The 17,568-nt window shown below is 40.3% G+C and overlaps 1 protein-coding gene across 2 annotated transcripts in view; it reads left to right on the top strand.

The window, feature by feature from the left end:
- LOC122540707 (otoancorin-like) overlaps positions 1–14,285 on the top strand; it is a 210,223-nt gene extending 195,938 nt beyond the window's left edge. For both annotated transcript variants that reach the window (XM_043676824.2, XM_043676826.2), the window contains exons 22-25: positions 120–259; positions 2,519–2,616; positions 3,958–4,099; positions 10,688–14,285. In XM_043676824.2, coding sequence (XP_043532759.2) covers positions 120–259; positions 2,519–2,616; positions 3,958–4,099; positions 10,688–10,758 — 451 coding nt within the window. In that variant the 3' untranslated portion in view covers positions 10,759–14,285. The remainder of the gene's footprint in view (positions 1–119; positions 260–2,518; positions 2,617–3,957; positions 4,100–10,687) is intronic.
- Positions 14,286–17,568: the final 3,283 nt, after the last annotated feature.

Below are 17,568 nucleotides of genomic sequence, written 5' to 3'. Positions count from 1 at the left end.
GATTAAGTTTTTATTTCACTTCGTGACTCTGAATTTGAATTAAGTCATCTGTATTGCTAAGCATGCCAAGCCAAGGCAATGTCAAATGCTCACAGATCGCTCTGTTTTATATTCTGAAGCAATGCTGCCCAGGAGATTGGGGAAACAATGTGTCCTAATATTGAGACTCTAACTGCTTTGAAGAATAAAGCAGTGGAAGCATTTTCCAGTGTGGATACCTGGACTGGCGCGCAGTTACAAGAGATAGGGGTCGTAGCAGGTACGAAATACATTGATATTTTAAAATGGAATGGGCCATTTGATCCAATTACTTTCTGCCATTATTTACACCAAAACAACAAATAATTCTTATCACAATTTTTATAACACCAAACCTTTTCAATTTAATTTCATTTTGGATGTTAACTGTGACTATATTAGGAGAAAGTGAGGACTGCAGATGCTGGAGATCAGAGCTGAAAATGTGTTGCTGGAAAAGCGCAGCAGGTCAGGCTGCATCCAAGGAGCAGGAGAATCCACGTTTCAGGCATAAGCCCTTCTTCAGGAATGAGGAGGGTGTGCCAAGCAGGCTAAGATAAAAGGTAGGGAGGAGGGACTTAGGGGAGGGGCGTTGGGAATGCAATAGGTGGAAGGAAGTTAAGGTGAGGGTGATAGGCTAGAGAGGGGATGGGGGCAGAGAGGTCAGGAAGAAGATTGCAGGTCAAGAAGGTGGTGCTGAGTCCAAGGGTTGGGACTGAGATAAGGTGGGGGGAGGGGAAATGAGGAAGCTGGAGAAATCTGCATTCATCCCTTGTGGTTGGAAGATGAGGCGCTCTTTCTCCAGGCGTTATGTTGCCATGGTCTGGTGATGGAGGAGGCCAAGGACCTGCATGTCCTTGGCGGAGTGGGAGGGGGAGTTAAAGTGTTCAGCCACAGGGCGGATGGGTTGGTTGGTGCAGATGTCCCAGAGATGTTCTCTGAAACGTTCCGCAAGTAGGAGGCCTGTCTCCCCAATATAGAGGAGGCCACATCTGGTGCAGCGGATGCAGTAAATGATGTGTGTGGAGGTGCAGGTGAATTTGTGACGGATATGGAAGGATCCCTTGGGGCCTTGGAGGGAAGTGAGGGGGGAGGTGTGGGCGCATGTTTTGCACTTCTTGCGGTTGCAGGGGAAGGTGCCGGGAGTGGAGTTTGGGTTGGTGGGGGGTGTGGACCTGACGATGGAGTCACGGAGGGAGTGGTCTTTCTGGAACGCTGATAGGGGAAGGGAGGGAAATATATCCTTGGTGGTGGGGTCTGTTTGGCGGTGGCGGAAATGATGAAGCACCTCCAAACAGACCCCACCACCAAGGATATATTTCCCTCCCCTCCCCTATCAGCGTTCCAGAAGGACCACGTCCTCCGCGACTCCCTCGTCAGGTCCACACCCCCCACCAACCCAACCTCCACTCCCGGCACCTTTCCCTGCAACCGCAAGAAGTGCAAAACATGCGCCCACACCTCCCCCCTTACTTCCCTCCAAGGCCCCAAAGAATCCTTCCATATCTGTCACAAATTCACCTGCACCTCCACACACATCATTTACTGCATCCGCTGCACCAGATGTGGCCTCCTCTACATTGGGGAGACAGGCCGCCTACTTGTGGAACGTTTCAGAGAACACCTCTGGGACACCCGCACCAACCAACCCAACCGCCCTGTGGCTGAACACTTTAATTCCCCCTCCCACTCCGCCAAGGACATGCAGGTCTTTGGCCTCCTCCATCGCCAGACCACGGCAACACCACGCCTGGAGGAAGAGCGCCTCATCTTCAGCCTAGGAACCCTCCAACCACAAGGGATGAATGCAGATTTCTCCAGCTTCCTCATTTCCCCTCCCCCCCCCACCTTGTCTCAGTCCCAACGCTCAGACACAGTACCGCATTCTTGACCTGCAATCTTCTTCCCGACCTCTCCGCCCCCACCCCCTCTCCGGCCTATCACCCTCACCTTAACCTCCTTCCACCTATTGCATTCCCAACGTCCCTCCCCCAAGTCCCTCCTCCCTACCTTTTATCTTAGCCTGCTTGGCACACCCTCCTCATTCCTGAAGAAGGGCTTATGCCCGAAATGTCGATTCTCCTGCTTCTTGGATGCTGGCCTGACCTGCTGCGCTTTTTCAGCAACACATTTAACAACTGTGTCTACATTACCCGGTACCTCTGACAGTGCATTCCTTATCCTCTGTTCTTTAGCTCTGAAGTATTGGAAACAAGAGAAAAAAACTCATCCTTAAATTCATGCAAGACGAGGAGATTTTTTTTTGTACATTCCACCCGGGCTGATTGGAAAGAAACTTAAACAAGCAGAAATGATTCTGTTTCCCACAACAATTTTGATTGAGAATGGTTTGTGGAGAGAAAGCTTTCCTCTCATTCTGATCAAACAATAGCCATCATGTATCCAGTAGAAGGCAGAGAAAGTTGCAGCAATCATTGGAAGTTTTGGAACTTTTAACAGCTTGTTCAATTGTGAATAACTTTACTCCTTTTTCTTACAGCTGGTCTAAGTGCAGAAGAAGTGCCCAAACTGATGACATCCGCAGTTTCATTCTTAAAACCTGGAGCAGTCTCCAAGATCCCCCCGAAAATCTTTTCGGCAAGTGCTAAAAGAACTTAGCAATGAGTTGCGTTTGAAAGCTGGATTATTGGAAAGAATCAAATGAGAAAAATGTGCCACAGATCTTGTTCTAACTAATTTTAATGCACTCTGAAACCTCTTGGAGTCTATTTTGACTTTGCTGTGAAACAGATTGCATAGCTAGCCATTCTGGCATTTCTCCCCATGTAATTTTCAATTTGGCAGGTGAGCTGTGGAGCACCAAACTGATGTCCCAGTGCAACTCTCAAAACTGAGGCATTGAGATCAAATCCATATGATTGTCAAGCTGTAGGGTCAATAGTCATGCTTGCAGAACATGGAGCTTCAGCATCCTCTCTAGTTTCATTGGTCATGGATGGTCAGACGCTGCACAGTGCAAATGCCAGCCATCTCTGTGCTGAAGCAGCAAATGGGGTCCTATTTAACTCATTGAATGGAATAATTGAAAACAAAGAAAGGAACCCAAAGAAGGATGGGGTCTTTAGTGAACCCAATGAAACATGATGCTTCACTTCCAACCTGAAATGTCACCCTGTTATTTTATTTATAAATAGATAGTACCAAGTGTAATTTCTATAACACCATTGCATCTTCCATTGTACAATGTTTAGTGTCTCCCATGATATAGTAAAAAAAAGACTCAATTCTTATGCCTTGAGAAACAATCCGAGGTTTCCTAGAACAATAAAAAAGAATAAAAATCGTAGTGAAGTCCATGTTAAGGTGCCTTAATGGACAATCAATCCATTCTTATTTGCATTGAACCTCAGTCAATGTATTATAGTCAGAAGGAATAAGGGAAAGAATAACAAAACCTGCTCCATCACATCCACAATAACTTAATTTCTTTTGGCATAAGCTTCTCCTTGAATTGACAGTGACTGAAAATTTCCTAATAATATGTAAAATATACTTATGAATTTATTGGCACTTAAATTTTGCATTTTTTATTCCTTTGCTGGAACGTTTTTTGAAAACAAGACATCCCCATGATTTTTTTTAATTCCATCATCAGGAGGAGTATGTAAATGCATTCCATATGCAAACTGTTCTTAATTAGCTAACAAAAATCTCTTTCCTATTACATTCTCCCATGCCTGCTTGGGTTTCCTCTGGGTGCTCCGGTTTCCTCTCACAATCCAAAGATGTGCAGGTCAGGTGAATTGGCCATGCTAAATTGCTCATAGTGTTAGATGCATTAGTCAAGGGTAAATGTAGGGTGGGGAATGGGGCTGGGTAGGTTACTCTACGGAGGGTCGGTGTGGACTTGTTGGGCCGAAGGGTCTGTTTCCATACTGTAGGTAGTCTAATCTAATCTAATCTAATCTAATAAATTAGGCCATGACTATCGAGCAACTAAGAAATCTGGGACCACAAAACTATGGGGCAGTTACTGATGCACAGAAAGCAGCCTTGTCAAAGGAAAAGCTTCAAGCCTTGCAAGAAAATGCAGGATTTGCGCGATCCATCGATAATGCTGGTAAGTGAGAGCTTCATAAACTAGCCCCATAAAAATAATTATGAGATGCTATTGTGTTGAATGATAAGAGCTGATGTTTTATCGGAACAGAAGAAATAGAAACAGTGGCGGGCCATTTAACCCCTCACATCTGTTTTGCCTCCTGACAAGACACGCCCATCCTGGTATGAGATGAGTTAAACTAAGTGTTGTGAATATTTAACAACCATTTTGACTTTAGCTTCAACAACTGCAGACTTTATTTCCACATGTATATGTTGGGAGATAAACTTGATTAAAAGTCCACCACGATATCTCTTTGAAACACAATCAACATCGTAATTTATCATTTTAATTCACAGTCTATCTTTGTACTTGTATTGTGTATGCCTATCAACACAGGTTCTGCAGATCTCACGATTCCTTTAATTTTTAATCATTTTACAGAAAATTAAATGAAAATACATGTGGGATTAAGTTAGAAAATGAAATATCACAAGCATTTGTTTCTGTTTTGTATTGAAAGACTGGGTAGGCTAGAATTTTCCCACAGGAGCCTGGGAGGTTAAGAGGTGATCTTATAGAAGTTTATAAAATCATGAGGAGCATAAATAGGGTTAATGGTACATGTCTTTTCTCTAGGACGGAGGATTTCAAGACTAGGGGGCACATTTTTAAAAGACATTTAAAAAAGACCTGAGAAGGTTATTTTCACACAGAGGGTGGTTCGTGTGTGGAATGAAATTCCTGAGGAAGTGGTGGGTGTGGGCATTATTACATCATTTAAAAGACATTTGGATAAGTACATGAGTAGGAAAGGTTGGAGTGATATGGACCATGAGCAGGCAGGTGGGACTAGTTTAGTTTGGGATTATGTTTGGCATGGACTAGTTGGACTGAAAGGTCTGTTTCTATACTGTATGACTATGACTATTGGAAACCCATTCATGATGATTTTATAATAGAAAGAAAACTTGATATTCCACAATTATAAAGTTAATTCCTCAAAAATAGAGGGTGGAGCTGTATGAGGCCCTAAATAATGTAGTCAATGGCAAGTGAATTAGGATAATATAGTGAGAATAGAAAAACAGGATTCTCAACTGAAAAATATGTCCAATGTTATGCATCAGGTTTCAATGGTTGAGTGAAAATTTCATTAATAAGCAAAAAAATATAAATTTGCATTATTAATATTTTATCATTTTGTGACATAAATGCAGCTTGTAAGTTTCTTAGGCAGTGGGGAGAAACCAGATGGTGATAATCCCCAACATATAAGTCTGAGAAGATACCTGGTAGCTGTAAATAGACAGTCTCTTCTGTGGGTATCTACCTTTTTAAGCATGCTTCACTCCACCATGCTCCATGGGCAATGCCTGCATACATCTTTTATCCCTGGAGGTTGGTATCAATCACCAGCCGCATCACATCATCATGGCACATCTGCAACTCACTTATAAGAATGTTGCATTTTCAAACACACCGAAACATGCTGCAGGATGCATGCCTATCTCATGAATCGAAACTGCATACACCTCGGGCCTCTTAGCTTGCTTTGAGTTCACACTCACTTTGTGTCTACTTAAGTGCTAATGGCAACTCTGCCTTGTCTTGCCTTGCCTTTTTGCCTGTACAGAAAGCCAGATAGCTTGTGATATTTGCCAGTAATAATCAGTCAAGACTAGATGTATAGTTAAGTGTCATGATGCCTCTTTAATGTCCAACATGTCATGAGCACACTCCAACCAAACAGCCATGTCACAAAGAGCAAGGAGAGTAGTCCCCAATCAAGTCAAGGGAGAACTGCTGTCTGTCAGAGATTACTGGCACAGTCAGTCAATGGAATCATCCAATTCCAGGGGTTTGGACATTGTCAGTCATCTGCTTGGGGCATTCAGGTTCAGCGATTCTGTTTCACTGCAGTGCAGGGAATAGGCTACAGTCAGCCCAGGAGGTTCAGTTCAAACAGTCTGAGAATTTTGTTAAGTTAGAAAGGGAGCCGTGCAGAGACCAGTTGGGGGTCTATCGTCAAGGCTCTCCCACCATGTTGAACGGGAGATGGTACACAGACAGGGGGTCTGTTCGCTGGAAGTCAAGTAGGCATTATCACTACTGTGATGGGGAAGTCAATTGTGGGAATGGGAGACAGCCGCTAGAATTAGAAAAGGTAATAACTGTGAAGATGTGGGAGATGGAAGAACACGGGAGGGCAAGGGGCATTAAAGGAGATAGAAATTGATGGTCATCACCAGCCTGGCTTCAAAGTGGGTGACAATGCATAACTAAGCAGTGTGCCTGGGGCTTGGTAAAGTGGGGAGATGAAGAGTTAAATAAAAGAGCTGGATGGGAAAGTGTGGAAGATTGGAAGTGATGGAATCAATAGGGAGTCAATTCAGAAAGCCATACCAAGATTTGGGGGACCAACTAAACAGACGAACTGAGCTTAAAACTCACAGTATAGAGTGTTACTGTTATCATCTTTTATCCTCATCCAAGTTACAAGTGCACAGTTGAAATGAAAAATGCTGCCACCATAACTAGAGTGGATAGAGTAAATGTTTTATTCCTCTGAGGGAGCAGGCTGTGCTTCTGAGTGATGTAAAGCCCTTCAAGGGGCAATTACATTAATCAGTCATTCATATAGTACAAGTTAAAAACTTGTTGTTACAGAATTCTTGATGTGAATCTAATGCACTGACCAATAATGTAAGAAAATGTGCTGGCCACAAGCAATCTTGACATGTCATTAAACATTACAAATTGTTCCTAGTAATGGCTGTGAAGCAGAATTAATGTCAGAGGAGCTGTAAAGTTTTACTTGTGTCTGAAGATTCACAAACACATTCCAAGATCTTAATACCTGCACAAAGTCCAGAAGCTGCTCATTGGACTATAATATATATATACCATTATCCTCTTGGTCATTCTGCCTTTCATGGACAATGTGGGGTGTTGGGGGGGTATGTCTCATGCTTCCTACCATGCTTCCAGTTTCCTAGCAGATCTATGCCAGCATATATCTGAAAAAGGTCTACAATATAAAGGGCCACGTAGAAGCATCCCTTGCCTTTTTCATCAAAGCAATGATTGGAGGATACTGTTTAAATACCATTTGTTTGTGCTGCATCTGCTGAATTACTGAGGAGTTGTTGGTTCTTTATATTGCCCACGTTGACTCATTGGAACTATCTCCAATGGATCCATGCACAGATGTTGGTGCTGTCTCTGTGGTTGCTGCACTAACAGTGGCTGCAGAAATTGATGAGGGACCAGTAACAACCTCCAGTGTGTGGTGCAGCCATCTACTGCAGAGTTTCCAAACAGGTCTGCTCTCAGGATGCCGAGAAAGCACAGGAGACCGCAGTTACTCATGTTCCATAGAACACCATGCACATGGCAGGAGCAGTGGTGCTAAACTCTGTTTAGATGTAGGGGTCAAAACACAATATCTTGATGCCCATTGTATTGGCAATGCACCAGCTTCTTCTACTGGTTACAATGAGGTCCATAAAAGGTTTCCTCAAAGTCATGTTCCCATGCGTGTCATGTCTGGGAGCTTGCTATGGTACTTTACAGACAATGGTTCTGCTTAATTTGTTCCCTGGACAGCTGACATCTGCAATGATGGTATACAAAGGATGATGAGGATCTGTGGGAGCAGAAGGTAAATGTTTTGGTGTAACAGAAGCTCGCATTTTAAAATGCACCTTAGTGCTTTGTTCTTTCTTTCCTTGTCCAGTTGATTGATACAAGCCAGGGCTATAAACTGATAGAAACCTTACAAACTTAATGTTCCTTCATTCAGCTAGACATTGAATATGACACTGGTGTCAGGAGACTCAGGAGGACCTGGCAGAGGGCAAAATAACATAAGTGTGTTACTGTGGGTACAGTGCGCAGGTGATGAAGGGAGCAGTGTAAAATTACAACATAACTTTTTGGTACTGATTGGGAAGAAATTCACCATGAAACTCAACAGAATTGACACAAAGCTGATTTTTGGGTATTGGGGATTTTACCAAAAACTTAAAGGGTTAAAGATGAAAATTTACATCAAAATTTGAGTTATTTCTAAAGATTTCCTTTGGGGGCGCGGGGTTATAGTTGTACACCATGGAGGGGAAAAGGGAATAACTGACAGCAAACTTTTTATTCCTACAATTAACTGCATGTAGGCAGACACCAAATGATAAGCATTGGAGGCTGAGGGGTGATCTTATGGAGGATTATAAAATCATGAGGAACATGGATAGGATAAAGAGAAAAGGTCTTTTCCCTGGGGTGGGGGAGTCCAGCACGAGAAGGCATAGGTTTAGGGTGAGAAGGGAAAAATTTAAAAGGGACCTCGGGGGCAATGTTTTCACACAGTGGGTGGTGTGTATATGGAATGAGCTGCCAGAGGAAGTGGTGGAGGCTGGTACAATTACAACATTTAAAAGACATCTAGATGGGTATAAGAATAGAAAGGGTGTAAAGGGATATGGGCCAAGGGCTGTCAACTGGGGCTAGATTAGGTTAGGATATCTGGTCAGCATGGATGAGTTGGACCAAAGGGTCTGTTTCCTTTCTGTATGTCTCCATGACTCTCTGACTCTATTTGTTTCACACAGTTATTATAGCAAATTCTTGTATTTCTTGTCATTATTTGAACTATTAAACCTGACCAATTGCTTATCAATGCTGTCATACCACATATGGTTTCTTGCTGGTGATTAGATTGTGTTGTTGCTGCCGTGGTGATTAACCAATAGTCAATTTGTCTTTTGTGCATTTGTTCATGTGATATAGGATTATTACAGTTAGGAGTCAACAATGTTGCTATGGGTCTGGATCCTCCTGTAGGACAGGCCAGGCAAGAATGGAGGATTCCCTTTCATAAATTACATTAGTGAACAAGATAGCTTTTGAAAAATAATTGACAGTAGTTACATGCTCACCATTAATCCAGATTTTTATTGAATTCACATTTTCTCAACTACCAAAATAGGATTTGAATCCATGTACCTAAAGCATTATCCTGAGGTTCTGCCTTATTAGTCCAGTGGCATCGAGGGCCAAAGGGCCTGTACTGCGCTATAATGTTCTACACCACTGCCTTTTCCATCACTGATCTAGGTTGTAATATGCAGTTTGCTCTTGTTTGCTTTCTTTTCTTCTGAACTATATCTTGGACATATGCACAGTTTATGGAATTCTATAGAAAAATGTTCATGTTTAATAAGATTCAAATATAAAGGTTACTTACAAATACAGAACAACCTCGGTTATCTGAACATCAATTATTCAAATTTCGGATTATCCGAACAAGATCTCAAGGTCCCGTAAAAACATTATCCATTATCCGAACAATCAGTTATATGAACAAAATACTCCTCGCCTGTCTTGTTTGGATAATCAAAGTTGTTTCGTACTTGAGAGACTTCAAAAAGGCTGGAGAGTACCAGATGGCCATTTGCTCAGTGAATGCTTTGCTGGGGTCAGTTGGTTCAAGATTACCCTCCAATTGGTATGAAGTTACAAGCAACATTAAAATGAATGGACTGGAAACTTCAAATCTCCACAGAGATATTAAAGCTTGTGGACAAAGTTATTTTTAACATTATATACACTATGAGTGGACACTGGGGAAGCACTTTAATCATTGTGTACTGTAAACCTAGATTTTTCATTCCCCTTAAGTATAATATTTGATTGCAGTGAAAGCTCATTAATATCGTCTTAGACTAGATTATATCCAACTCTATATCTATGAAGTTCCAACATTAGTAAATGATAATACAACTTCCACTTGTACGTGTCAACATGGTATACAATAGAAAGGAGACATTTTAAAGGATAAAATCAGAGAGATTATTTGTGAGAGCATTTGGGTTTATAGCTTTCTATTTAATATTTCTATGATACTGTTAATATTCAAAATCCACTGAAGATGCATTGGCCTTTTTAAGTTTCTCTTCACTTTTCATTTTCTGTCCATTTTCATTTTCCATTTCACTCATTTTGTAGTGAAGGCTGCAAAGTAATTGTATAAAATGCACAAACAAAAACTGTTATGATAATTCACATTTTTAATTCTCGCTGTCTACTGCTGAGATTGTGAAATTTAATATAATTTTGTGACATAATCCTGTGGATCTACTGTTTTTGATTCTTTAACTTCCTGTGCAGCGTTCTATTAAGTTGACAGTATCAGTGCAGTTACAGACCACTTTCATTGTATAAATCTCATTATCCATCTCTAAATCTAGCAGAGTATGTGCTTCTGACAAGTGGTTACATCACAAATTCTCCAAATAGCAAACATAAATTAGTCTCTCTCATAGCAATGCATGTCGATGAGATTAAACTGTCCTTCATAATGATGCTGCTTTTATAAAACCATTTACTTCCTCTTGTCTATTTTTCCATTAAAAGCCCAGTTAGCTGAATGGAACCAGACTGTGATGACGTCAGGACATGTTAATGCAGTCAGTGACCCCATTTCCAGCAAAATAGCAATTGATTAATCTGGTTTATTCAGCAAATATTAAGTATTAAAATGTTATTACTTTGAGAATATTTGACTTTTCATTCTATCTTATTGCTCCGATTCTGTTTTCTTATCAGGCGCGATCTTCTGGAACCCTGTGATGATACTGACCCTTCTGGTTCTCAGCTTGACAGCAACACTTCATTAAACAGCAGAATTGGGAAAATCACTGATGCCAAAAATGACACCAAGCAAAGCCAACAAAAAAATTTACCCATTGAAATTCAAGTCAAAAATATTGCAGTTAAAATCTGTAAATAATGCAGTTAAAATGCTGTAAATTCCAGCCCATTTGCATTACAGAGATAATTGACTAACCACATAGCTTTCACAGCGACGCTCCTTCATCAGGTGGTTGCACTACCACCTGATGAAGGAGCGTCGCTCTGAAAGCTAGTGTGCTTCCAATTAAATCTGTTGGACTATAACCTGGTGTTGTGTGATTTTTAACTTTACTGTCTTTGGTTTGTGCTACTAGGGAAAATAAACTTTATTGCCTGTATCTCTTGTGTTTGAAATGTTCTAGAAAAGACTTAAAATCTGTTGATTATCATTAACTCAATAAGAGCATCTTTCACTGAAATAATCAATATTTTTTTAAAAATAGATTCAGATTTATCATTTAGAATAATTTAGAATTGTTTCCCTCTTATAGGTTTAGTTAAAAATTAACATGTTTGATAAATTAGGACTTTCTTTGTAAAGGCTAAATAAAGAAATGTATTCACTTTCAATGGGCTGGTATCAACTGCTTTAAAGTACATCATGGATCTTTATCTCAGTTAACTCATAAATGATCTGGATAAAATGTTTATTCTGTGAAGAATGTGTCACAGAGAAGTAAGCAAAATTGTGACATCTGTGCAGTTTTACATGGTCACAATTACACATTAAGTTTGAGGGGTAATTTATTCACCTCAATCTAAAAAGTGGAGTAATTGTCACTTCTTTTTCTTTGTTTAGTTTCCTTTGAGTAAACTAATTTCAAAATTCAGCAAAGTATTTGAGCAGGAAAGGAAATGGGCATTGACCTGTGAAGGGGGTTAAGTCATCAAGTATTCTAGGGCATTAAGAGATAGCTGACATGTTCACTGACCAAGGGCCTGTTTCAATGCACTTTTTCCAAATGAATCTGTAATTTAAGTCACAGTTGGTAAAAGCCAAGTCATTAAGTTTGTGAATAGTTGAGGTGTTTCATTGCCAAAGTGAAAGGCTTTGTTCTACCAGTGTGAATGTGTTTTACTACATGGAGAGGAATAAGTGATTGTGAGAAATGGAACGTTTTGAGAGGATGGTCTAACATGTGGAGGATGACAGTGATACAAGGATGTGAGAAGGTTGTAAAATACAGGTGAGTGTCAGCTGAAGTTGTTCAGTTGGGATTATGAAGGGGTTCTTCATGAGACAGGAATGTGTGCAGCTGCAGGGTGTGCTAGTCTGGGAGTGCCTTGCAAGACAGTGTTGGGGAAGTCAGATTGAAGAAGTTTGCACTTGAAGATGTCACATCAATAACCTTCCTGCCCTGGTAAGGTCACTTAATCTCTTTCAGCCCTGTATCCATAGTCATGGGACCATACTCCTGTTACTTGTGCTAGGGCTTAGCACCACATCTATTTGTTCTGGGAGGTTGGCCTCTTCTTCCTATTCCCCCTGTTATTCTGAGAGGCCATACAAATTCCAGAATTACTTCCAAAGGTGGCTCAAAATCTTTGACAACCTTTTCACATTGAGAGAAGAAACATGTGCCCTGCCATGGTAAATTGGCTGTAGGTCAATTAATTGACTTGCAATCCCACCAACCTTCCCACGTCCACTCCAATTAAGCTTGTCGTGGCAAGTTCCCATGGATGGCCTTCCCATTTCATCACCAATTGAGGTTCTGAAGTAGGCTTTGTCCTTCGATTGTGGACATTTCTCATGCAGTGAGCATGTCAAAGAAACCATGAAACAAACCATGTAAAATAAACCTCGCAGATTCCCAGTGTGGCTATCTTCACTTTTTTTTATATTGTTTTTATATGTTATATGGATATGGGTTTCATTGGGTAGGCCAGACTTCTTTGCCCCTCCCTAATTGCTCAGAGGGCAGTTCAGAGTCTACCACATTGCTGTGAGTCTGGAATCACATGTTGGCCAGACCAAGTAAAGACAGCAGTTTCTGTCCCTAAAAGGGTATTCAGAAAACAGATTTTTGATAAAAATTGGCATGACTTATTTGGTCATCATTTGTCCACCTTTTAATCCCAGATTTTTAATTGAATCTGCCAGGATGGGATCCAAATCCACACCCTGGAACATAAATCTGGGCTTCAGAATTTCTAGTTCATTGATTATCTGACAACAGCACTGCTTCCAACTTGTTCAAAGGAACCCTCACCCTTACTGCAGATTCCCATCTCCCTCACAACCTACTTCCTACAACACCATCACTCAAACTTGTCTCAATCCCTCTTTGATCTCGGGTTGGATGTAACACCAGCAGTATGTACTACTGTGCTGCTGAGTACAGAAGAGCTGTAAATCTTTGATTGGCCATCCCAAAATCATTGATCCCTGGGATGCGTCCAACATGGGTGACACGGTGGCACAATGGTTAGTACTGCTGCCACACAGGGCCAGCAACCTGGGTTCGATTCCAGCCTCTGGCAACAGTCTCTCTGTATCTGCATGAGTTTCCTCTGGGTGCTTAGGTTTTGTCCCTCAATCCAAAGATGTGCAGGTTAGGTGGATTGGCCAAGCTAAATTGCACGTAGGTTTCAGGGATGTGTAGGTTAGGTGCATTAGTCTGGGGTAAATGTAGAGTGTTAGGGGAATGTGCGTGGGTGGGATACTCTGTGTGGGGTTGGTGTGGACTTGTTGGACCAAGTGGCCTGTTTCAACACTGTAGGGATTCTATGATCTCCTCTGATCTTTGACTTGCTGGTCAAGTGCCCGAGCATTACAAGATGCAGCAAGACTTCCCAAAGGCAGGCCGAGACCTCCATCGCCTTCTCAAGTTTCTGCTTTGTTGTTTTATTCGGCCTTATCCTGTCTCTGTTATTTTAATTTCAAAATGGTTACATTTTTAAATACTTTTTAAATACTGAGGACTTAGCAACCAGGCATGGTTCATGCTCATATGTATTTTGCTCCAATTTGTTGTGAACACTTGACGGTGGGGGTGGGGGGTGGGGGGGGGGTGGATTCTAAATGCCACAAATCTCAATGCTCTCTCTTTGCTGGCCTTGAGCTTTTGCTGGCCTCCCATACTGCAAGGAAATCCAAAGATCAAAATGCTGCCTTTGAAACAAATGAGTTCCTATCCGTGAAAGTACAGATTTATTATTTTCAGACTGATGAAACTTTTTCTTTTCTTAGTATACTTGCCTTTTACCTGAAGAGGACAGATATCCTTATTTATGTGTATTAAATGTCAGTTGGCACATACATGTTAAAGAATTTACTGAATATAAAATCAATCCAGCCATGAATGTCAATTCAGGTAATTTTTATGAGCAAAGCATTTCTGTATGACGGTATTCAGCATTGTTTTTATCTAAAGCAGAAATTCTTTATTGTATTTACGCGATCTTGATGCCATATTTTGTTCAACAATTACTGGAAATAAATATTGTGACATTTTAAATTCATGGTTGTAAAGCAGACATACTGTCAAATAAACTTTTGAACTGTTAACTTGGATGTTGCTCAATGATTTGATTCACTGTGATTACAAATATGTTTCAGATTTTTTTTTAAAAGCAGCAAGAGTTAGACACAATCAGAGAAGTAATATGCCTGTAATTATGAATGATGTAACAGTTGTTCAATTTGTTTGCTAAATCAATATTGAACTGCTATCTAATGAATCAGTTCCTCTCGACCTTGTTGCTGTACTGTTGTTTTCATTATTTGCAGGTTCTCTAATTGTCATTCAGTCTCAGCAATATATTTAATTCTGATTGATGACCTTTCTTTGATTATATGCATACTTTTAAATTTTCATCTTAATATTTTCAACAAGCTGAAAGTTGCATTTTAATCATGTTGCAAATGCAACTAAAGCAGAAAAAACAGAAAATACAAAATATAGAAGCTACAACAGAGCAAAGTTGACATTCTTGGATTATTAACATGTTGGGTGCGATTTTTGTCTGTGAAATCATTTTCATAAGACCTCACAAAATGTTGTGACAATAGATTTTGGAAAGAGATGAGCAAATTTTATTAAATATAAACCATAAACATCACTGTGGTTCTGTTCGCCGAGCTGGAAGTTTTTGTTGCAAACGTTTCGTCCCCTGTCTAGGTGACATCCTCAGTGCTTGGGAGCCTCTTGTGAAGCACTTCTGTGGTGTTTCCTCCGGCATTTATAGTGGCCTGTCCCTGCCGCTTCCGGTTGTCAGTTTCAGCTGTCCGCTGTAGTGACCAGTATATTGGGTCCAGGTCTATGTGTTTGTTGATGGAGTTTGTGGATGAGTGCCAAGCTTCTAGGAATTCCCTGGCTGTTCTTTGTTTCGCTTGCCCTATAATGGTAGTGTTCTCCCAGTCAAATTCATGTTGCTTGTCGTCTGCGTGTGTGGCTACTAGGGATAGCTGGTCGTGTCGTTTCGTGGCTAGTTGATGTTCGTGGATGCGGATCGTTAGCTGTCTTCCTGTTTGTCCTATATAGTGTTTTGTGCAGTCCTTGCATGGGATTTTGTACACTACGTTAGTTTTGCTCATGAGTTATGAGCAAAACTAACGTAGTGTACAAAATCCCATGCAAGGACTGCACAAAACACTATATAGGACAAACAGGAAGACAGCTAACGATCCGCATCCACGAACATCAACTAGCCACGAAACAACACGACCAGCTATCCCTAGTAGCCACACACGCAGACGACAAGCAACATGAATTTGACTGGGAGAACACTACCATTATAGGGCAAGCGAAACAAAGAACAGCCAGGGAATTCCTAGAAGCTTGGCACTCATCCACAAACTCCATCAACAAACACATAGACCTGGACCCAATATACCGGTCACTACAGCGGACAGCTGAAACTGACAACCGGAAGCGGCAGGGACAGGCCACTATAAATGCCGGAGGAAACACCACAGAAGCGCTTCACTGGAGGCTCTCAAGCACTGAGGATGTCACCTAGACAGGGGACGAAACGTTTGCAACAAAAACTTCCAGCTCGGCGAACAGAACCACAGCAATGAGCACCCGAGCTACAAATCTTCTCACAAACTTTGAACCATAAACATCAGTTTTATCTGCTTGAAATTTAATACAGATTACTCAGGGATTATCTGACATTACTTTTAATATTACAGAGAAAATAAATGGTGGAATTTAAACAGCATAGAAAATAACTACAGCAGGGCGCAGGGGCAAAAAAAATTGTAATAACAAACTCTATATGTGACATCTATCTCATTCTGAGATTAAACAAACCTTTAATGTATCTTGCTATCAGATAAATGTTTCCTGCTGTTGTACCATACACTGACTGAATATCTCCTTCGAGCTTACATTTTTAGTTACACGACAAACTCAGTCATTCTATAGTAATTATGAAACTGACATCTTAAGTTTGAAGAAAATCAAACAACATTCATCAAGTTTAGAAGTTAATTCTCTTTTGGTCCCCACAGATGTCACCAAACCTATTGAGTCTTTATAGCATTAGCTGTTTTCATTTCAGCTTTCTAATATTGGTAATAATGTAGTCATTAAGGAATTATGATAAGGAATTGATAATTTTGTCATAAATTGTAAATCCATAAAGTAGATAAATACTATTAACTAAATGATGTTCATGAAGTCTTTTCCCCCTTTTACGATTTCTTTTAAACTCAGCCTTCATAATGCAAAACAGTAGATCGGAATGAAACAATTGCACATTTAAAAATATGCCATTAACAAGAAATTTGTGCTTGATAAAGTTACTTTATTAATAACTAAAATATTTAGCTCATTAGAGAATTGAATTTCAGGATGACCATTTATATCAAGATTTGAAAGAGGTCAATTTAGTTAGCATTTTAATCATTTTACATAACTCAGTCCAAATCATATTAACACAAGTCAAGCCAACTAGAACTGCTCTGTTCAGAACTCCAAGCCCATTATCACTGATGAAGGTGTTCATAAAGATGCATGAGCAGGCATCTGTTATGGACCAGAGCAGACCATTCTCTTGCTCAAAATATTTGAAGAAGGTAGCCTATTCTTTAACTTTTCCTTATTTTAAAGGCAAATGTAAAATGGGTCTGTTCTCAGTGCAATATGGCCGGTCAAACTATAAACATTAAGCAAAACGCAATTTATTTAAACACTAGTTTAATTCTATTGGAAAGATTAATAGATACAGTAATTGTGACTAATTAACTGATCCAATATTGCAACATCCCACAAACATACACCTTGGCAAAAAAAGGGAAAAATAAGACACAAATTCTCACATGCAGTTCTCCAATCCAAGAGGAACAAAATGTCAAGAGAAATTTCAGAGATACAGCAGCCAAGAGACATTCACTAAAGCTTCCAACCCCTTTGAGACCCTAATAGCGTTTGCTTAAAGCTAAATCAAAAAACTAAAGAAAACCTAAAAAGCCTTGTCTGTGAATGCAGGGCACACTCAGGCTGATTCTATTGTTCCAACTTTAGTAAAACAACCTAAGGCCTCTCATGCTGTTTGCTCAAGTGGTTTTCAGTCGCCAGCTCAGTTCCTCTGCCTTTTTCATCTTTCTTCAAAGGTAAATAGGTCAAAATAACCTCTTGAAAACAGTATTGTCACACATCATTTTAATTCACAACATATATGAAGAAAGCCAAAAACTGCCTTGTTCTGAGGCCAGACAAAATTAACAACAACCTCTTGTATGTTTTGTAAAGCTTTAATGAAGGTAAGATTTAAGTTATTTATCCTAATCTATGCCAAATTACTTCCATCACAAGAGATGTAAGGCTATATACACCTGAAAG

This window comes from Chiloscyllium plagiosum, unplaced genomic scaffold (genome assembly GCF_037043375.1).
Source record: "Chiloscyllium plagiosum isolate Xiang-an unplaced genomic scaffold, Cpla_swu_hap1 HiC_scaffold_29, whole genome shotgun sequence".
Taxonomy (NCBI): domain Eukaryota; kingdom Metazoa; phylum Chordata; class Chondrichthyes; order Orectolobiformes; family Hemiscylliidae; genus Chiloscyllium; species Chiloscyllium plagiosum.
This window is presented reverse-complemented; position numbering and strand designations above follow the sequence as displayed.